The sequence below is a fragment of the Eptatretus burgeri genome, chromosome 13 (genome assembly GCF_056783735.1).
Source record: "Eptatretus burgeri isolate ZD-2024b chromosome 13, Ebu_testis_v1, whole genome shotgun sequence".
NCBI classification, from domain to species: Eukaryota; Metazoa; Chordata; class Myxini; order Myxiniformes; family Myxinidae; genus Eptatretus; species Eptatretus burgeri.
The window spans coordinates 17,670,876-17,694,182 of record NC_140973.1 but is presented as its reverse complement, the minus strand read 5'-3'; the positions used below and the strand labels follow the sequence as shown (position 1 = coordinate 17,694,182).

The window sequence follows — 23,307 nt, the reverse complement described above, 5'->3', positions numbered from 1 at the left end:
AGGGAGGCAGGTCCGCCCGCCATTCGACCCCGTACTCCGAGCCAGCAGAACCCCAGAGCCAACCGAGGTGAGGAACGAGGCACAGCAAGGCCACGAGACACGATGAATCCAGGAACGAACCGGCACAACAATTGAGCATGCTCCAAGCACAACAGCCTCCACCAAAAAAACGTTTTTTTTTTTTTTCGATCTTCTTCTTCCACCCCTTTTCCCCGAACAGAACCTTTTTATCCTCGAGTCCTCGTCACTTCCAATCGAGCCGTTTTATTGGCCCTCCGCCGTCGCCTTCCGCCAATCGTGATCACGGGGCGGAGCCATCCGCAGCACTGTCCTGTGACGTCACGGCAAGCCTCCAGGGAATACTAAAAGGGGTTTACGCAGACACACTTACCCTAACCCGTCTCCCCCTTTGGTGTCCCCTTTGGCTGGGAGAGGGGAGGAGCTTGACTTTCACCTTTGCACTTCCTGTTCTGAGGTAATTCTCTGACAGTCAAACCACTGGAATTTAAATATTGTTACGGTTGTGGAAATTCGCATTACACCATAAAGGGCCCTCAGGTGAGATATCTCCATAGGTACATGTGTAGTTAGCCCAAACCCGTTGTATCGAGGGAATTTATGTGATCCATTCAGGCTGCGATCCTCCAGTTAGTCGTTTTTCTTTCCCTATCTTTGATTTCAAACAAACGAAAAACCGCCAACGATGCTGGTGGGGTTTTCCCGCCATTCTTCCCCGCGCTTGGTGTGAGGGAAGGGGGAGGGGTAGCTCGCCGCCGATTGGTGGATGGACAGCGTCAGGCGGTCGGGGTGAGGGAACGCCCCTTTTCCAGAACCCTCTCGAAGGAGGGTGGGGCCGAAAACGGGGCAGAGTGAAGGGCGGAGCCCTGCGCTATAAAAGTCGGACATGGGCGGGGCGCGCTTCCTCTTCGTCATGGAGCTGGTCTCGTCGATCGTCTTGGCTGGTGGTCTGGTCTGGTCTTATGTCGGTGCGGTCCCGAGACCCCGCTTCCGCGCGGAGATAGCGCCGGAAACCCCGTCCGTTTCCCCAAAACCCCGTCCGAGCTGTCAGGCGGACGACGCGAGCTACGCGCAGCACGAGCTCGGTACACCACGCCAGAGAGAGCTCGCAGACCGCGAGAGGAGTCGGGGCCAGGCGCGACCACGCCGACGGACGTGGGAGGAGGACTCGACGGCCCACAGGGAAGTCGCCACTTTTCTTGTCTTTGGGTTTGTGTAAATGACTGTGGGTGACACCTGGCCGACAAGTAGAACTGTTTAAGTGTTGCCATGTGTGCGCGTAGTCGGTTTTAACTCTGCTTTCGCTTTATATGTGCATTTTGATTATTGTGACTGTAAATACGTGCCTTCCGTGCTTGTCTGTGTGTGTGTGAATTAAACGTGCTTGTGTGAACTTGTGTGAACCCCCGTTTCGCTGCATCCTTTCCTTTGGTTGACTCTCCATCCTGCTTCACGTAAGGGGTTCGTAGTGGGTGCAACATCCCGGTAATTAATCGGAACCGTCAAGGCCGATAATAACACCACTCAGTTATCACTGTAGCACGGAACGGTGTCCGGAGTCGGCCTGTGGCGTGGTACGATCGCCCGGTCGACCATTCGCGCAGGTACTTAGGTAGATTGAATTTGGCGAGCAACCCTATCCTGCGCGGGTGGGCAATTGGCACGATCGTGGTGAGGTTAAACCCCCACCCGTGATTAGCTCCCGGCGTTGTTCCAAGAGGGTCACGACAGAATTGTGCGTCCGGTGGGCGACGTGCCGCGATTCGAGTTACGTGGCCGTTCGCACGCCGGCGGGCGCGAATTCGCAACAATATTTATATTCAGGATGTAGAAGAAAAGTAACAAAAAGTTCCACAATCTCCGTGGGGCTACACCAAGGGTAAGGAGTGGTTGTCGGCTCATGCACGACGTCGAACAAGGACTTGAGGCCATTTGGCCTGTCATTTCCGCGTTGCAATCCCGAGTATTTTTTTTTGTTTTTGCTACAGCTTTAAACAGCGATCTTCTTGATATTTTAAAAAAAGTCTAAATAACCCAATGTTGATCGGTTGACCCATCATGTTAGGTATAAGATGGAATTTTGTGAGGGCCTCACGATGTTGTCCTTGATAAGCTGCTGGTATTTGAGGAAGACTTGCTGCCGTGTCAACACCGACGTTGCTGACCATGCTGGGAAGGCTTTCACGCATGCCTGCACAGCACTCTCCATCTCCTCGTTTGTTGCTTTCGGGACTCTCGTCACAATCTTGCCAGTGGCCTGCACGGACATGAACGGTGGAGTTCACCACGGATATAAACAAACTGTAATACTCAGGTCAGCACCAGCAGTCAACATTACAGGTCATTTACCATGCATCCAACAGACAGCACATCTGGCAACTGCAGCAATGACATCATGCCAGTTGTCAAAATGAACCTCTTCCAGCTCACTCAATAATTTGATACTGCAAATTTAACCATGGCAGTTGGCCAAAAGAGAATGTCACCAACTTAGTCACGGATTTTTTGAAATCAGCAAGATTCCAGATTTCAGATCACTGAATTATTTGATCTGTTCAATAATTTGACCCACTTAGTATTTCGACATTGATCGAGCTTGTCTCTGAGCAAAAGGAAATTTTTAAATGCCACTGTACTACTGTGAAATCTTTTCACAAATTACCAATTCAAAATATAAATGTAAATGAACAAGAAACAAAGATATATATATATATATATATATATATATATATATATATATATATATATATATATATATATATATATATATATATATATATATATATATATATATATATATATAGTATCTTCCAAGTAACAAAAACTCAACCTCTTGCAGCTTAACTTCAAATCCCATATACATGACTGCCACGTTCTCTGCATCGTAATTTACATCTGAAACTACAAGCCATTATACCCAAACTTCCCTCAACTCCACTGCATGTCCGATGACGTCGCATTTGTCAAACGCTGAAAATAATTTGAGTCTACTCCTTTGCCACAAGTCGCACAGGGCCATTTCCCACTCTCCTTTCTCCTTCACCACCAAGCGTCAGTTTCATCTTATCTCGATTCACCCTCAATCCCTTACACTCCATTGCTTCCTTCCAAATATGAAACCTCTCACTTACTTCTAATTCTGTTATTGTTACCATGACTGCGTCATCTGCAAATAATGATTCCATGGGAATCTTACAAATTATTAACAAACTCAACATATCCCATACATTCTTCAAAAACACCTACACCAGTTGACATTACACCTCTGAGACAACGTTCACGCTGAAAAGGCAAATTGGACACTCGCTCTGCTGGCCTCACCGACTTTTTGACCTCCTCCAACCCTTCATCCTTTCTTGCTTCCCATTCAATATTGTGCAGATTATTTCATATGCAGCCTGTGGTTGTTGGTTGCATCATTGCTGGGAGCATAGCTGAGTGGCTGATGCAGTGCCCCCTGTTTCCAGTAAGCTGGTACTCATTTTGCTGACCTCGGGAGGATGACAGGCTGAGTTAACCCATCTGGTGTTATTTAATAGCACAACGGGGGCTCAAACTCAAGACACTACGATATTCAGCCAGCCACCTTAACCGTTAAGCAGACACCAGGCTTTATTCTACAGATAGCTCTATAACTCCTCCTTCGGAACCTCAAGTCTCCCTGTCTGGCCTGCTTCAAGAGATTTTTTTTTGTGTGAAGTGAAATGGGTTTTCCAGGTAATTTCTTCTCTCATCCTCCTTTATACCTTCCTCAGCACCACCAACCTCACTCTCAACACCTGCACATTATTTCCACATCTTGTGCGGAGCCTGCAAGTCCTCTCTAAGCTCGTAAATTTCCCTCTGCCCGAAAATCAATCTCGCATCTTTCACTTTCACTTCCCGCACCCTGCTTCTTCACCCCAAATGTCACACACCTACTCAAATACGATCTCGTTTGTAATCTTTGATCTATCTTCCACATTTCACTGAAGTTTATTGAACATTGCACACATGACATCATTAATCACCTCCCATGATGTCCTTTTTTCCCCATACTTGGCCAATTTAATCTCACCTATCTGATGACCTCCTGGGACTGGCAACAATGTTGTATACCACTTCATCACTTCTCCCAGGTGTCTTGCATAGACTGTACCGTTTCACAATCACCTGCATAACTTCACCTTTCTGACCCTGATGTAGCTGCAGGGCTGTCACAGACACAAACTCTCGTCTACACCTAGGGCCGGATAAAGAGTTTACAGATCTCTCGGCCATTTTAAATGCTCAAGGCCATATCCAATGATCGACTTGTCTGTTAAAATTCAGAGATTGACAAAGGCGTCATCCGGAAGCCCTTTCCCCTGTGGGGCCCCTTCCAAGCATGGGCCCTTGGCCATAGCCGAACTGGCCCATGACTTAATCCAGCCCTGCCTACACCTATACTATTAACCTGGTAAAATAAATGATTCAGGCAGTCTTATTATTCTTTGATGTGCAGCACATGGCTGCGAGTGGCATCATTGGCTGAGGAAAAGGGGAGGGGGGGTGTAGTGGAGCGTAGCTATGTCACTGATGCAACACCCTCTGTATGTTTGGGCAGGAATTTGGAATTTGTTCAGGGTGTCGGCGATATTCTTTTGAATAACTTGAATATTATCACAAAATTCCCCTTTATAGGCTTTTCCCTCTGGTTCAGTCTTTGGTAGTACTTGTCATTCACATGTTGGACGGATTTCAAAATGTTGTGTGAAGCTTCTTAATAATTATGGGTTCAGGTTCCTCAAATATCTGAGATGAAGTGTCAATTTAATTCACTAAATGTGAAATCCATTTTAAATTGGTGAGAGTTCCAAACTGCCTCTGGAAGCAACGTCACCACAAGCACTGTTTGCCGAGAGCTTCAGGAAATGTGTTTCCATGGCAGAGCAGCCGCACGCAAGCTGAAGATCACCATGCACAATGCCAAGCGTCGGTTGGAGTGGTGTAAAGCTCACCGCCATCAGACTCTGGAGCAGTGGAAACGCGTTCTCTGGAGTGATGAATTACGCTTCACCATCTGGCAGTCCGACGGGCGAATCTGGGTTTGGCAGATGCAAGGAGAATGCTACCTGCCCGAATGCATAGTGCCAACTGTAAAGTTTGGTGGAGGAGGAATAATGTTCTGGGGCTGTTTTTCATGGTTCGGGCGAGGCCCCTTAGTTCCAGTAAAGGGAAATCTTAACGCTACAGCATACAATGACATTCAAGATGATGCTGTGCTTCCAACTTTGTGGCAACAGTTTGGGGAAGGCCGTAGCCTGATGGAGTACTGCTCTCCCCTCTGGGCTGGTGCTCCTGCCTCCCACCTTTCTCGGCTTCACGCTGTCGAAACCAGGGCATTTAAGATCATCGGCATCTCCCGCAATGAAGCTGAGTCTTTGGGCCTCTCACTCAATCACTGCAGGTTGGTCGGTGGTCTTTCTGTCTTCTACCGACTCCTCTCCAGCCTTGCCCCCCCTGCTCTCTCTGCGATTTGTCCCCACCACATTTCCACAGGGCGCTCAAAGTCCGCCAACAACCCCCTTCTGGTAAAACTACCAAAATCACGAATCACTGCTCATCTTCACTCTTTCATTCCTCTTTTTTCCCGCCTTTGGAATAAACTTCCTCACTCTATTCTTTCCCATTCTTCCCTCCAGGCTTTCAAAACAGCTGTTCACCACCACCTCTTATCTTCCCCCATCCAAATCCTCGATCTTTTCTTCCCCCGATAATCCACCCAAGCCCACTTCCTTCAATTCTCCTGCTTTCCTTCCTGAAAGTCCCTGTAATGTCCATCTTCTCTTCGCCATGTTCCCCGTCCCATCCGCATCCCTCTCCCTTCCACAGTTCACCTAATGTGTCTGTTCCCCACTGTTTTGTCCCTTCCACTCCCGCCCCTCTTGTCTCATGCCTCCTTGCTGTGAGTTGTGTGTTAGCTCTCATACGAGCCTCGACCAAGGTATACAAAAAAAAAAAAAAAAAAAGGCCCTTGCCTGTTTCAGCATGACAAGCCATGCACAAAAGCAAGGTCAATACAAAAATGGTTTCTTGAGATCGGTGTGGAAGAACTTGACTGGCCTGCACAGAGCCCTGACCTCAACCCCATCGGACACCTTTGGGATGAATTGGAATGCCGATTGCGAGCCAGACCTCATCACCCAACATCAGTGCCCCACCTCACTAATGCTCTTGTGACTGAATGGAAGAAAATCCCCACAGCAATGTTCCAACATCTAGTGGAAAACATTTCCAGAAGAGTGGAGGCTGTTATTGCAGCAAAAGGGGGGGGGGGGCAACTCCATATCAATGCTCATGATCTTGGAATGAGATGTTGGATGAGCAGGTGTTCTTTGGCCATGTAGTGTATGTTAGATGCAGGTGGGATGAGGGTAGCATGGCATAGGGGGAGGTGGAGGAGATTGGGCTCTGCATTGGTGCTCCTTAAGCAGTCTCTTTGGCTATTGGGCACAATCCTGGATGGGTCGCCACTCCGACATAGTATACCAGCATGCTGGCACTCATTTTGCCGACCTCGGAAGGATGACAGGCCGAGTTCACCCCGCCTGGTATTAATTCAGCAGACGAGTGGGATTTGAACTCAGGACCCGAGGATCCAAAGCCCACCACAATGGGGGAGAGAGAGAGATAAGGGGATTTTAACACAAAAATATCCCAAGGGAAGTAAAAGGTAGGTTATATTAATTTATCCTGTTTTCTACCAGTTTTCATGTATGGTCATGAAACATTAAGAATGAGGGTAGAATATGAGAGCAGAATAGAGAGGACGGAGCTCAGGAAGATGAGATGGATGTGTGGGGTTACAATGAAGGATAAGCAGAGTAGTGTGGCCATAAGAAAGAGGCTCAAAGCTAGTAGTTCCGAGGAAGAGAAGACTTAAGTGTTTTGGGCAGGTGGCGAGAAAGAGAGAAGTGGATTCAGTCAAGAAAGTCACAAGTTTAGTAGTTGAGGGGAAAAGCCCAAGAGGTAGACTGAAAAAGGCCCAGAAGGATGCGATCAGTAGAGACATACAATTGTTCGGGCTAATGGAAGAGGATGCTCTTGAGAGGACCAAGTGCAGAGGGGCCATCAGCCGACCAACCCCCTAATATGGGGAAATGGTTGTTAAACGATTAGTAGCCTCATAATGGTAGTTTCGTAATAATTAGGGATTCGTTATCTGCAATATCCGAGAAATCAAATTGAAATGTGAAATCTTTTGAAGTTGATGCAAAAATCTATGTCTAATATGTTCGAAAATCTTTTACAAGATTAAAATTGGCACGTTTGGAATTTCCTATTGCTGGGAGACAAGTTGAACTATTAATTGTATCATGTTACCGAACAGTTCAAATTATTCAGTTGTCTGGGATATAGAATCTTGGCGAATGGAAAAAAATTCCCTTACTTATCCGGTTTAATTCCCTTACCTAGCCGGCAAGGTGCCAAATCATTGAGCAAGCCAGAATTGTTGAGTTTTCAACGATTGAAAAAGTCACGTTTTATGATCACCAAAGTCCATGCTTACAGGGTTATGCACATCAATCCAATCCTGCGAACTGGACTCCACAAACTTGCCATCTATGAGTAGCTTGGTTGTTGACTGAAAAGATAAGAGATAATAAAAAGTGTGGTTAAAAGCACAAGCAAGTTGATACTGTAATCACAAAGCACGACATCAACATTCTAAACTTAACTCAAAAAAAAAAAAATCCTTACACTCGACGATGCGTACAGCCTTTTCGATACTTGAGTGTTCTGTAAATACACACGCTCATCAATAACACGTTATATGGTTTATATTTCAACGGATAGACGTCGTGAATCCAAGGCAAGAGGTTAGGGCTATCTCTGGACATATCTCAGGCATTTAATAATCTGATGTCCTGCTCTGTTTGCCAAGCTTTCTGCCTATGGAATATGAGGCCACCTTCTTTGCTGGCTTGCTGACTTCCTCTCCTCAGTCAATGCACAGCTCTCAATCAAATCCCCTCATCTGCTCTCCCAGTAGAGGCTGGAGTGCCAATGCTGGTCTGAAGTGTCAATATTGGCACCAATCCTGTTCCTTATTTACATTAATGATCTCTCCTATGCTCTGTACACCGCTCTTTCCACTCGGTGGATCAACCCATACAATATGACACAGTTCCACATCTATCCGACAAACTGACAGCAGTTCTTTCCTTCTTTGTGGACTTGGAAAGGACATAACAATTGGAACGAGTCTTTTAATCCAGACAAATCTCGCTGGCTATCCGGGAGAATTACCAAATCAACACACATCTATTTTTACAATTTGTTTGGGCCTCACTCTCCAGCACGGACAATCTATGAAAGCTGGCCTCCGAAGCTCGCTGCAGATTTGGCGTCATCTCTCATTCCAAGTTGTTGAGAAATCTGAACTTTTCACAACCTACAAGGCTTTTGTCAGTAGGTTAGTAAAGTACTGCTGTCCACTATGGGCTGGTGTAAACCACCGTTTCAAACCCATCTCTACTGGATGTCGTGGCGGCTAAAGCCCACAAAAGAGCCAGAAGCATGAGGCCTGCTGTTGGCTTATCGGGTAAGCTTCGGATATCGATATCGGATAAGCTTCGGATGTTGGCATCGGATATCGGATAGCTTATTCGTGACCTGCTTTTTACTGCTTCTCCTCACGTTTTGATCCCTCTGCCCTTTCATCACACAATCCCTCCAGGTCACGTATCATTCTTCCTTATGCAACTCCCAAAATCCATGTTGACTGCTCACGTCGACTCGTTTATTACCTTCGCATTCTGCGAAAGGTTATGTTTTGGTCGGCGTGTATTTATTTATTTATTTATTTGTAATCTTGTGATTCATATAACTCAAAAAGTATTAAACCGAATTGCATTAAATTTGGTGGGATGATTGGTTATTAGCCAGGAAGCATTCGATTAGATTTTGGGATCGTTCGGGTCAAAGGTCAAGGTCAAGGTCACGAAAAGGTCAAAATCGTCTTTTTACGATAACACGGTCAATTTTTATTCAATTTGCATGCAACTAACGCCAAAATGTTCAGAATTCAACGCCTCACCTTGTGATATGCAATATGACACAATGACGCCCATACTCTTACCGGTTCGGGGTCAAAGGTCAGGGGGGTCACGACCTTGAAAAATATGCGGTTTTTGTCATAACGCGGTCAATTCTTGTCCGCTTTACATGAACCTAGCACCAAAATGTTCAGAATTTAATGCCCAATCTTGTGACACAATGACGTCATAACACATGTCACCAGTTGGGGTAAAATGTCGGGGGGGGGGGTCACGCCCTTGAAAAATATGCGGTTTTCGGCATAACTCGGTCAATTCTTATTCAATTTGCATGAAGCCAGCATCAAACGAGATTACCTTCTCTTGTTGAAACGTTGTATTCACCGAGATTGCGAGTGAAGACTCGCCAAAACGACGTGAGTTGATTGTTGTTTAGTCCATAGCCCCCGAAAGTCGGGGGGGGGGGTCATGACATTATAGATATGTGGTTTGTGTCATAAGACCATTCATATGAAACCAGTTCCCCACACTCATACCAAGAACAAAAAAAGTAGTGGCGGCGAAGGTATGCGCTCTATGAGTGCCCGTTCTAGTTCCTATATTCTCCCACTTGTGGAAACCTCTCCCCTTACAAGGCTTCATGCTGCCAGCAGTACATCGCCATCTCAGGTCATCCTCCATCCCTACCGGATATTTAAAATCGTCATTAACCCTCTGTCTACAACCTCTTCTCCCAATATATTTGCAGGATGTTCGCTGTTCAACTGTCACTAGGTGTTATCCTCGACCTATCTCATCTCGCTTTTCCAAAGCCGAGATTTTATATACAAAATAAATAAATAAATAAACCTTGCAAAAATTTCCACCCTTTATATTCCTGTGAATCACTAACAAAACAGGAAGTGCCTTTCATATTTCACCAAGAGGCAGAGCATTACAATTATGCAAGTCACATTAATTGTTCGGAATAGTTTAGGCCTTTTGGAGAAATGTAAAATTAAGGGTTTAAATTTTTTTCCCTCCAAAAGTATCTAATCAGGTCCATGACCAGGAGGAACATAACCCAATTATCAGCCATTATTTACTGATGCATATATTCCTTGGAATCTTTGTGTGACATCATCAATTGCAGACAGTAGATTGTGGCCGCTCGTGTGAACTCGGTGTTAAATATCAGACGATACAGTGCAGCTGTATCGTCTGGTATTTATTCAGTGCTCTGGAATCTGATATTCAAGACCACTGAATAAATATCAGATTTTGTTCCAGACCACTGAATAAACACACTGACAGTGGGACAGGCACTGGCCATTATGTGTATCCAGCTTATCGAAGGGAAAATCCAACTTATTCTCAGGAATTATCGAAACCGTTACGACTTGGTGATCAATCAAGAGAAACTCCTTCCATGGACTCGATTCGCTTGGAGGTGGAATTCAAAACTCCATGGATTTTCCAACTCTGCTACAACATTTCCAACTCTTTTCCGGTTCTGGGATTGGAGCGACGGCAGGGTCTCTCTGCTGACTTTCTCAGTTAAGTTTCCAGTCGTTATCTGTCCCGGTTTAACTGTATATTTTCCTCACCTTCATGTTTCTGCGTGTTCCTAGTTTGGTTTTGTTTCAAAAATCGTGCTATTTTGTGAGCTTTTGTCCACCTTGTCTTACCGGGTTCCTTGAGGCCTACCCATCCTTCCCCTCAAGGTTTTTTTATTTTTTTTTGTATACCTTGTCGAGGCTCGTATGAGAGCAAACACACAACTCACAGCAAGGGGGAATGAGACAAGAGGGGTGGGAGTGGAAGGGACAAAACAGTGGGGAACAGACACATTAGGTGAACTGTGGAAGGAAGAGAGATGGGGATGGGACGGGCCTTCTCACCTCCTCCAGTTTACGATCGTGTTTATTTGTATTCTCTCCCAAGTACCTTCAATTCCTATTTCCCCACTTTCCCAACGTCCCCCATCCCTCCCAATCTAAGCATGCTGTTTCTTGTCTTGAATCCAAATTTTTTTTTTTTTTAAATACGACCTTTCTTCCTGCATACCCATGAGTCCCGATCCTTCTTATTCTTCTTCTTCCTCCTTATGCCGGCATACCATCTTTATTGTACTTGAGCTGACCCACTCTGGCCATTACCTTCACGATTTCTTCCGACAACCTTCCATTCAAGAATCTTACCTATTCTTCAAAAATACATCAAAAATTAATAATCTTCCTTGTATCCTTTCGACTACACACCTGTAACCGCGAGTCTCTCTCCACCCTCTTCCTGATACTTTTCATCGACCCATCAGCCTCACTCTGCGTTTACCGTTCCAAATTCACCATACACCTCCATGATTTTACTTCAACCTTCCCTTTTCCGAATGTTAAGCAATCCTTATTTAAAATAAATAAATTCACTTTTGACTATTCACCTCCCAAAGCCACGTGCTTCTCCCGTAACCACATGAGTAGGGTAAGAATACTGGTTCTGGCTCACTTTTCCCCATGTAAATGAATGGGGGATTTTCAGCCATGAAATTTTTCTTTTTTCCCCTAAAAAAATAAATCCCCTTTTTAGCCCAAGGTATATTTATTTGTCTCCCCTTTTAACCTGGAGCCTGGTGTTGGCTTAGTGGTTAGGGTGGCGGCTTGGGATCCCAGGGTCCTGAGTTCAAGCCCCGTTGGCTGCTGAATTAACACCAGGGGGTTGACTCAGCCTGCCATCCTTCCGAGGTCGGCGAAATGAGTGCCAGTGTACTGGTCCCGGTGTATGCCCCGGTTAGAATAGGTGTACCATATCCCTGTGTGTCGTAAGAGGCGACCAGGGTTGGCGTCAGGAAGGGCATCCGGCCATAAAACATTGCCTCAAGAAAAAGCCAAACCCCTGCACAGCAGGGAAAAATGGCTGTAAAAATGGTCATTTTTTTATTTCCCCTTTTAACCTAGGGGCTCTCTATTCAAATTGCCCATACAACAAGATAAAGATTTGTTAAAGGTGATTCTAAAGAAATATCTGAAACGTCGAAGCCTCGGGGCACTCTCTATTCAAATAACCCATACAACAAGATAAAGATTTGTTAGAGGTGATTCTAAAGAAATATCTGAAACGTCTAAGCCCCGGGACACTCTTTATCAAATAACCCATACAACAAGATAAAGATTTGTTAAAGGTGATTCTAAAGAAATATCTGAAACGTCTAAGCCTCGGGGCACTCTTTATCAAATAACCAATGCATATTGTTTAGCTCACTCATTGAACCTATAAACATTTGTTCATTCTCAAATTCCTTCAATAGTTTAATTTTCTTTGCACAATAATCCCCATCTAAAATATTGAAAAACAAAACATTTGAATCTTTATATTTTTTAAGATACCCCTTTTGTGCCATTACGAAATGATAAACTTCTCTTAATGATCTCATCTGGCCACCGCCCGAGTTGCAAATCATTTTTGTACATAAACCACGCCATAAAAAAAGTTTTGTTTCAAATGTTTTCAGTTCATGCCGTGAAAATGAGGAAGTGTTTTTTTGACACGGTCGTGCTGTGTGAATGAGGAAGTGGTTTTGGACTGTCATGCTGTGAAAAAATAGGAACTATTCTGTGAGACAAGGTCTCGTGTTTATATTTTATCTCAGAACACGAACTGAAAACTTTTTTTATTGCGTGGTTTATGTACAAAAATGATTTGCAACTCGGGCGGTGGCCAGATGAGATCATTAAGAGAAGCTTGTCATTTGCTGTGGCCACACGCCAATGATTAAGCAATATCCTCATCGTTGCTTTATAAGCGGTTCGCCGGACAAAGTTTCTGCCAGACGGGATTTTCATTTTTACAACTGAGGCATGGGCGATCTTTCTTCCGATGAAGACAACAGCCCACTACAGAGTTGGTAAGTTTGTGTATGGTTTTATCTTTGAACGATGAAGCAAATGATTATTAATTAAATCATGATAATTCTGATATATATATTTTTTCCCTGACAGGTCATTGGGAGAAATTGAGTTTACATATCACGACGTGGTGCATGAAATTAATACTCTTATTGAAGAGATCAATGATTTTAGAAGAGAATTGAAAGACATTTACAATGAGTGGCACGAAGTCTTATCACGTCCTCTCATCTCGAAGTCATTAAACCAATGGTGAGACGTGTGTGTGTGTGTGTGTGTGTGTGTGTGTGTGTGTGTGTGTGTGTGTGTGTCTGTCTGTCTTTCTACCTACCTCTCTGCTCTTATTGAAGAGGTCAATGATTTATAATGACTGGTCTCTGATCTCGAATGAATTAAACCAATGGTGAGACACGTGTGTGTGTGTCTATGTGTGTGTATGTGTGTGTGTATGTGTGTGTCTGTGTGTGTGCGTGTGTGTGTGTGTGTGTGTGTGTGTGTGTGTGTGTGTGTGTGTGTGTCTATGTGTGTGTATGTGTGTGTGTGTGCGTGTGTGTGTGTGTGTGTGTGTGTGTGTGTGTTGCTTTCCCTGTCTGTTTGTATCTCTCTCTGTCTGTCTCTTCATCTATACCCTTGACTTATTATTATTTTTTTTTCAGCACTATCGCACAACATCAGCTGTTGAAGCAATCTTGTACAACACATGATTTTCTGGAGGTAAATATTTCTGAATTATTATTAATATCACTCGTACAACACATGATTTTCTGGAGGTAAATATTTCTGAATTATTATTAATATCACTCTCTCTTTAGAATGTCGCCTTATGTTGGTTGCATCATTAGTTTGGACGTGGTTTTGTCAGTACACTGGAATTCATTTTATTGACCTTGAAAGGATGACAGGCTCCTGGTGTGTTAATTCAGTGGTCAACGAGGCTTACTCATATTACCATGCCATTATCTTTATAAAACCTAATTAGTATCCACTTTTTGTTTCAAAACAGAATATGGTGTCTGAGTTTCGAAATCACAAGACATCTGAAGAAGATTGCTGGGAAAGATTATACATTCTCGCAAATGAATATTTAATATTTTCAATATTAATAAATTATATTTGTTTTGTTTACAATTACTTGATTCTGAATTACAAAAAAAGAATCAAGACATGAACGAGAGGGTGGGGTGGGGGGGGGAGGGGGGGTAGGTGCGCTCCCCCAATGACCCATCACCCCTCATCCCATCCCTCCCCTCCCCATGTGTGTTTGTGGGGAAGGGGGTGGGATGAGGGAGGTGGTGGGTCAAAGGTGGGGGCGCACAGGGGGGATGAGGGGGTGGGGCTTGTGTGGGCGGGGCTTGTGTGGGCGGGGCTTCGGTGGGGGCTTGTGTGAGTGGGGTGTGTGTGGGAGGGGCTTGTGTGAGCGGGGTGTGTGTGGGTGGGGCTTGTGTGGGGGGGCTTGGGTGGGCGGGGTTTATGTGGGTGGAGCTTGTGTGGGAGGGGTTTATGTGGACAGGGTTTATGTGTGGGGAGCTTTTGTGTGGAGCTTGTGTAGGCAGGGCTTATGTGGGAGGGGTTTATGTGGGCAGGGTTTATGTGGGCAGGGGTTTATGTGGGTGGAGCTTGTGTGGGAGGGGTGAATGTGGATGAGGCTTATGTGGATGAGGTTTGTGTGGATAAATGGATGGGTGGAGAGATGGGGGGATGGGTGGATGAGTGGAGCTTGTGTGGATGGGTGGATAATTTTTTAATTAAATAAACATGTTGTGTGTGTGAGGAACTAATTAACTAATCACTAATTATGTGAATATGATGAATATGGGTGGAGCTTGTGTGGGGTTTGTGTGTGTGGAGCTTGTGTGGAGTTTTTGTGTGGAGCTTGTGTGGGGCTTGTGTGGGGTTTGTGTGGGGTTTGTTTGGGCGGGGCTTCGGTGGGAGGGGCGTGTGTGGGCGGAGTCAAAAAGGGGCGGAGTCAAAAATTTTCAATTTATTGGGGGTGGTGGGGGGGGGGTGGTGGGGTTGGTGTGGGGTTTGTGTGGGCGGGGGCTTGTGTGGGCGGGGGTTGTGTGGGTGGAGTCAAAAAGGGGCGGAGTCAAAAATTTCAATTTATCTTTGTCTTTTGTAATTCCTGTGAATAAAATGAACCTAAAATCTCTTCCCTTCCAAATCATATATCTTATAAGTCCAAGGAACCGTATCTATTACATCAACAATTTTAAAAAGTTCTTTCGTCCATCGTTTAGTAAAACCCTTTTCAAAATGAGATTTCCACCTATATATTCTTACGATATCACCAACTTTGAACTTAGGTTTTCTGACATTAATCTCTTTTTCATATTTTAATTTTGTAAATGTTTCTGATGGTTTCATATTTGTTGCCGTGTGAATCGTGTCATTATACTTATCCACAATATCCTGAATAAAAGATGACCATTGTTGTGAACCGAGTTGTGTGAATTTTTTATATAGTCTCTCTTTTAAGGTACGATTAAAACGTTCAACAACAACTGCCTTCCCTTCATTAAAGGTACTGTATAATGTAATACTGTTATTTTTTAGAAAATTCAAAAATGTCTTGTTATAAAACTCTCTACCCTCATCAGTCCACAATTTTTTAGGTTTTCTCTTACTTTTATTAAATATCTGTTGAAAAGCTAACATAAGAGTATTACCTGTTTTGTTTTTTAAAGGGACAACCCACGCATATCTACTCCTCAAATCAATAACGGTTAAAGCATACTTGTACCCCTTATCATTATTGAGTTCAATCAAATCAGCAGACCAGATATAATCTACTTCCTTGGAATAAACTTTCCTTCTCTGAAACTTTGTGAATATTGGTTTATGTAATTCATCAGCTAATTGCTCTTCAGTCTTAATGACATCATTAGAGCCCATAAGTTTTTTGAATTTCCAAGTCCAAGTTTCAATTTAGCACTGATCATCTTCTTCACAATGAACCGATCAACTTTTTCTCTCAAGGTTGGATTTTGTATCAGAGACAAATTATACAACATTTCTCTATCGGCTTCATGCTTTTCTTCCAACGTTGTGGTATTCCCATAATCAATATCGTGTCTCATGCACACTTCATCAACTCTATTGATAGGCTTACTCCAGGATTTAGGATTGTCTGCCTCATCTAATCTTTTATCCAAGTTTGTGCCTGGACCACAGAAAGAATACCCTGGAAGATGTAATTCCCCTGGTATTCCAGTAGTTGTAAATTTACTTCCTGATAAAAACTTTTGTATATCTCCTCCTAGTTTGTGTTGGGAGATAAATTGATTTTTTTTTGAACCACACACCGAACATATACCTTTTTGTATAACCCTGTTATTTTTACTTTTAATATATGAAATATTTTTAGTATTAGTTTTCTTTTTACATTTGAGACAATAACTCATTTATTTATGAGAAAAATTCCTGCAGAGTGCAAAAACCTTTTTAGTTTCCAACATGCACATTTGAATCTTAATTTTTAAAACATAAAGAATCCTTAGAAATGCCTTCACTCTCTCCCCATTTATTTAAGAAAAAAAAAAAAATGAAAAACTTGAATTAAAATACATATCTTCTCGATGTCAATAGTCTTGTCGAAAGTATTGTAAATAGACTTATCAATTCTTTGTTTTCCTCCTCGGTGGGTTGAGTTATTTTCTGTAATACCCCTATTCTTTTTTGAATCTCACTGGTTTCCATATTTTGATATTTATTCATCCACTCTCTTTCCTCCCTCTCCTCCCTCTCTCTCTTCTCTCTTTCCTCCCTCTCTCTTCTCCCTTTCATCCCTCTCTCCCTTCTCTCTTTCCTCCTTCTCTTTCTTCTCCCTCTCCTCCTTCTCTCTCTTCTCCTTTTCCTCAACTCCTTCCTCATCCCTTACGATCCTTGAATCGCTTACACCCCATAGAATATTATACATATATTCATCAGGATTTCTTGTTATTCCTGTATCCAAAATAATTTTTTTTACAACAGGAAACCAATAAAATTTCTTTTGAATTTCTAAAAGAGCCTTACCTTTTCTTAACTTTATAATTTTTTCATTATTTAACATTCTAATTAAATCTAAAGTTGTCGGTTTATCAACATCAGCATAATGCCAATCTTTTATTGAAAATACCTCATTCTTATGTTGTAGAACATATTTATTAAAATACCGAATACCCTTTTCTTGAAGGTATGCTTGAACACAGAAATGATAATTTTCTTGAAGCCTTCTTGCTGTCATTTATGTATTAGAAATATATGTTAGAATAATATTATGGCACGAAACACCTCCCCATCTTCCCATAGTTAAATCATTTTGTATTTCCTTACTTATTATATATAATCCTGTTTTTTCTGTTTTCATGAGATAAACAAGGGCAAAACCATTATTATATTTACCCTTATTAAATTCTTTTATTTGTTGTTTACTAATCGTAGCCCCACAAAACTCATTCTCGATACCAAGTGGATAATATTCTTCCTTACGAGACTGATTTAATTGTTCCAGGTCTTCGAGGTTAATTTTAAATGACCAATTATACCCTAAATCATTCATATCATACCCCCATTGTTCTATTCTCATACAAACGATACGTCCTTCTTTATAAAAATTTATTTTAATTCGAACTGTGAATTCTGTATGACCTGGAGATAATATCAACACTTCTGTATCTTTGGAATACACAGCCGTTTTATTTAAGTATATATATTGTGATAAATCACTTAATCTCACCAAGTCATTCGCTTCAGTTGGGGTTGGATAATTTTTTAATTTATAAGCATTTTTCATGTTAATATTTTTGGTTATATTATATTTATGTCGTTCAGCCTGTGCCTTTGTGTAATAATTTGATAAATCAATATCCAGTTCTTGAGATACACCAAAGATAGAACCATCTTTACCAACATAAGTCATTTATATTAGATTAAAAATAATATAAATTTTTTTATTTTTGTTGAGTTGAAATAACACATATAGGCATAATTGGCCACAACACTTGGAATTTAATTCTTGGACTTGAAATGTTTGATAAACACCATTCTGTAAGAATTTTATGACTTCAACAGGTGGCGGAAGACCAAAACTATCAAAATAATATTTGTCTTGACTATTAAAAATACAAACCCAATGAGAACCGTTCCCATTATTATCTTCTAAGTTCATAATAATATTCTTTGTATGTTTCGGCACATTTGTTAATTCATCTCTCATACAAATAACCACATTATGAATTTTTAATTTCTTACAATATTTGACAAGTTGTAAATTTGATGTTGTATTCTTTCCAAATTCTTTCAACCACTCATCAATGCTCATTTATTTATTAGAAAGATATAATCCATTACCTCTTTTCGTTAATTTTACACCTGCTTGTGCTATAGAAGAAAGCATATCTCCAACTAACAATCTCGCTTTATCAGGCAGACCTTCAAGTTTTTCAGCAAAATCTACAATTATACCACTTCCACTAATTTGTTTCTCCAACTCTTTGTTATGTCTTTCCAATTCTTTTTGAGCCTGGAGTTGAGCCTTCCTTTCGTTGGCAGTTTTCACCGCTGCTGAAATACCGCCCGTCAATGCTCCAACCGCACTTAAACCAGCAAATAAAGGAATTAGAAATGGGAGAAATCCTCCACTCGTCTCTCTTATTGAATATTCTTTCAACATTGGTTTTGTCATTTTAATTTTAAGTGAGCCAGTGTCATTCAAGATTTTAACCTGTTCTCTTGTGAGAAAAACATCAATTCTTACTGCTCCTTTTCTCTGAATTGTATTAACGTTAATCGTACAAGGCTTTTGATTTTGAACACAAGATGATAGTTTATGAAGATTGATTTGATTAACATATACCCCAGTTGGTACTTTGCCACTCATTTATTTAACAAAAAATTATGTGAGACTAATCATCACACCATTATCTGTATTAATCTGCAATTCTGTTTCTTCCAAAAGCAAACAATATGTATCAACTTCTTCACTCTCTCCTCTTTCAATGTATAGGGAAGTATCCACTCGATTAGACTTTATAGTTTCCTTTTGAGCGCTCAGGTCAAACGCATAGATTGTATACAAACTTTTAAATGCTGTCATATCCAAAATAGGTTCTTTATTTCCATTACTTTCACACACCTTTTGGGAAGACTTGTATGCTTCAGCAAAATCATTTTTTTCCCAATTAATTTCCAATCTATCTCGTGGGTAAAATGTTCCATCTAGAGAAACGCGAAGTTGTTTCACCTTAGCATTATCACTCAATGCATTATTCTTATCAGTCGCAGTATCACCATCTGGCTTTTTAAAAATGATCCACAGGTATCGTGGCTTTCCTTCCAGAACACCCAAATTCCACGTGTAAGTAGTTTGATTGAGTTTAACGTGTTGACATCTTCTTTTGAGGTATGATACACTGAGTGGTTTCTTTGAGTTAAGTCTTCGATTCAACATCTCTTCTGTTTTAAGATTAGGAGTATATTCACTGATATACCAACTCATCTCCTCAATTACAAATTTATTCTGTTCACCAAAAGCACTACCAACACCAAAAAGCAATCGATTTTCATTATCATTCCTCTGTAGTTGAAATCTAATTTTAAGACCATACAGAACTTTATCATGATCACAAAATCCAAATATACCTTTAAGAGGAACTGCCACAGTAAAACTATTTTCTGTTTTTGTATCATCATTATACATTCCTTTCCTTTGAGTATATCCAGGGTCTGTGTTTGTTCCCGTTGACATATCAGGAATAAAACCTTCGACAGACCCCTTTCCCATTCTATCACTGAATGTATAGAGTGTAAATTTTATCATTTCAGATACAGCAGAGACATAATCAACCGCTTCAACTTCTTGTGTTCCAATATACAAACGCACACTATCAAACATTTTCCAGAAGAAATCATTTACAAGTGTAGCGTTTGTGTTATTCCCAGCCTTAGTGAATTTAAATTTACACAACAAGAAACTTTCGGAGAGATTCAAATAGGTTTGTTGATTATTTATTTCAAAACTTTTTGTACCATTCGTATTCCAGTCTGTTCCAGTTATTGCATTTACCTTGAAGTAATCTTCTTTTTAGTGGAGTTTGAGATAATAATAGTATCATCCAAATCATAGATACTATCAATTGCTTCCATACTTGTATTTGTTTAGGAAAAAAGATGTTAAAACTTTTGAAACCCTGATCCAAGTATTTGAATTATTTTCTGTCGTTCTTGGGTGGACAACTGAGTTTTGCCTTTCTTAATTTCTTTTATTGCTTGTAATTTATGAGATTCCTTCTGAGCATCTTTTATACTCTTTACAGCACCTGCTACATTTCCCACAGCAGAAGCAGTTGAACCAATTAGATCTTTATGTTTAAGAATAGTTGAACCAATACCCATGAGAGTATCAATTATCCCATCTCCTCTAAATTGATGTCCAACACCCCTTTGTCTCTTAGGTTTATAGTATCCTCTACCAAGATACATACCTTCACCCTTGTAGTATGGGGAAAGGAACATCCCATCCCCTGTAATTATTTTATATTTTCCCAACTCGTGTTTCCGCACAATAACCATCGTATTTATTTATTGGAAAACTTCACGTAGGTGAATTCTGATAGATATAACTTCTCCATTAAAAGAAATCACACGATTATCTTGGTCGGTTGTCCTAAAATTTACTCTGTGTATGGTTTTTCCTGACACAGGGAGATAAACCAAATTTTTAGGTTCCATATTGAATTTATAACCAATTGGGGTCGAGTATGCGCTGAATGAAAATATTGTATTTGTTTTTTTCCCATCATTATAAGCACCATCAATCAAATCACAGTGAATTAACACTGAATTTATTCCTGAGGATATTTGAATGACATTATCACTGTAAAACGTCCCATTAGTTTCAATCTTTTTTGAGGAGAAACCCAATAACTCTCTAAATGAATTATCAATTGTGAAATCAACCTTGTAGTTATTTTTAACTTTAATCGTTGATTTTGAAGTATGTTTTTGAATGTTTATAACAATATTTTTTGGTTCATCACCCTGTTCTTTCATAAGACGAGCAATTTCGGAAGATATTTGAGAAATCTCATATGCTCCGGGTGAGACTGTTATCGTTTTGTATCCACTTCCTGGATTATAACTAAACTTGTCATTTTTCTCGGTTATATTAAATAAGGTATTATAAGTTTCCATGGACAATAAAGATGCCTCATATTCTTTTGTTGTGTCAAGTTGTAGTGGGTATGGGAATGAAGATGTGTGGTCGCTTGTTGTGAAATTGAAACTAAGGATTGTGCTTCTCATCTTATTTAATATGAGATAAAATGTCTTTATATTGATATTTATTAATTATTTTCATGTTCATCAACTGGTCTAAAATGGCTGATGCTTCATTAAAACAATTGTTATTTCCAGCCTTCTTACTGCCTAACAACAATAACAGTCTATTAACTAATTGCGATGGGTCATTTGGAAGAAAACTAACACCTGAACCAAGGATACTTAAAGCCTGAATAATGTGTTTCTCCTTCTCATTCTTCCTACTTTTACCAGAAAGAATAACCTTATAATTTAGAGTGTTCAGCAGATCAATATATACTCTATCATCATTATTTTCCATATCCAATGGTTTATCAATATACTTTGATTCATCCCTCACAGTTGAACTTTGTCTTCCATCTTTTGTGAGAAGAAACATTAATCTCTGAGTTAGTTTAACAGGGGGTTGAGCAGAACCCAAGAACCTTAATTCATCATTAAATATCAATACCTTTTCTTGAACAAGATGAAATATTGCGGATTGTTCTGTTGGAATGAGTCCTGCTTTGGTTTTTGAATCCGCTGAATATTCATTGTTTTGAACAGCATTCACAATATAATCAGGGGGTTGATTAATCTCTTCCAGTTGTTGAAATAATTCTTCATCATGATATTCTAATTCTCCAATATGCTCTAATTCTTCCTCCGTCATTTGACTGAAATCTTTTAACATTTGAAGTTTTTTAGGAGTATATTCTACTGTGGGAACTGTGGAAACATCTTTCATTTTTTCTTGGGAAGTTTTTAAAAGTGGTTTAAAAAAATTTCTCTTGTTTTCTTTCAAATGCTTCTTCGCCCGTTAGTTTCTGTCTGCGTTTCTTCTTTATGTCTTCCTGCTGTTTTACAACTTTTGAAACCAACTCTTGATGTTCCCTAAATCTTCTTGCTCTTTCTTTCGCATCCATTTATTTATTGAAAAATATCATTTAATATCTCATCTTGTTTCACAACAATATATTTATATTTTTCAGTCTTGTGTTTCATGTAATCCCCAAATTCCTTTTTACTACATAATGTAGAACAATTGTCTCTCCAAAAATTGTTTATATCTATTGAATTTAACTTGAATAAAATAAAAGTATTAGCATTGTTTCTGATGGAACGACGAGGAAGCTGAAAGTACGATTGACTAAGATAAATACAATTACAAGAAGAATGTCTCCCTCTTGTGTAGTAGCTGTCCATTACCGTTTGGTTTCTCTCATTAACACAATCATCAAAGATAACGAGGTTCTTTTTGGATTTATCCAAATCTTGGGGAGACGGTATGTCATCTGTATTATCACTCAGAATACAAGTTATCGGTTTTGATTTCTTTTTACATCTCTGTGTATCACAAAATAGTTGTATTATATCTTCAATGTTAAAATCATTTTGGTTTTTTTGAAGTTTAAATAAACCAATTATATCTTCTTTTTGAAGACCAGCATTAAAACCTTGTGAGAGTAGTTGATACTCTGGTTGAAAACTCGACTTTGTGAAAATTATTAAATTATCATAATCTAAAAAGTTGGGAGTGAGGAGCATCTTTAAAAGTAAGCAGGTTTTTCCACATCCACTTGAACCAACTATGAGGCATCTTCATGAATTTGGGAGATTTTTATGGTTGTCAAATTTTATCTTATTTTCCCAAATGGGTAAAAAATCATTCATTTATATATTTGGAAAACAGGTTATTTAATTTATTATTGGCTTTTTTCGAAATTCTATATTTTATCCTAAGTTCAGGTTTAATTTCAAGATAATCCATTATTTTATTTATGCAATATCTTGTGTTGATATTTCCCTGAAAATCACATCCATGAATAATATATAACAACAATCCTTTGAACATTTCTCTAATACGTTCAGTTTTTTCCCTTGTAAGGAAAGGTGTGTTATCACCCTCGTACTTTACATTCATTTCTCTAATCAATCTTGTAAAGTAATTCATTTTTGGTGTAAATCTAAAAGAATTATTTTCCTTTTTATATTTTTGATTATCATTAATTAGAAGATAATCACAGAATATACATTGTTTATAGGCTTTTGACTCTGTGTTTAATCCCCGTCTTTCACACGCAGGACAATTCTCAAATTTGCCATATGGA

At 40.3% G+C, this 23,307-nt stretch overlaps 1 protein-coding gene across 2 annotated transcripts in view; it reads right to left on the bottom strand.

The window, feature by feature from the left end:
- Positions 1-11,510, bottom strand: part of ALDH6A1 (aldehyde dehydrogenase 6 family member A1) — a 32,581-nt gene extending 21,071 nt beyond the window's left edge. The window contains exons 1-3 of one of the 2 annotated variants that reach the window (XM_085851392.1): positions 7,741-11,510; positions 7,550-7,624; positions 2,114-2,275 (exon numbers count right to left, since the gene is read on the bottom strand). In XM_085851392.1, coding sequence (XP_085707518.1) covers positions 2,114-2,227 — 114 coding nt within the window. In that variant the 5' untranslated portion in view covers positions 2,228-2,275; positions 7,550-7,624; positions 7,741-11,510. Of the gene's footprint in view, positions 1-2,113; positions 2,276-7,549; positions 7,625-7,740 lie in introns of those variants that run through there. The other variant, XM_085851393.1, reaches the window with a different exon arrangement.
- Positions 11,511-23,307: the final 11,797 nt, after the last annotated feature.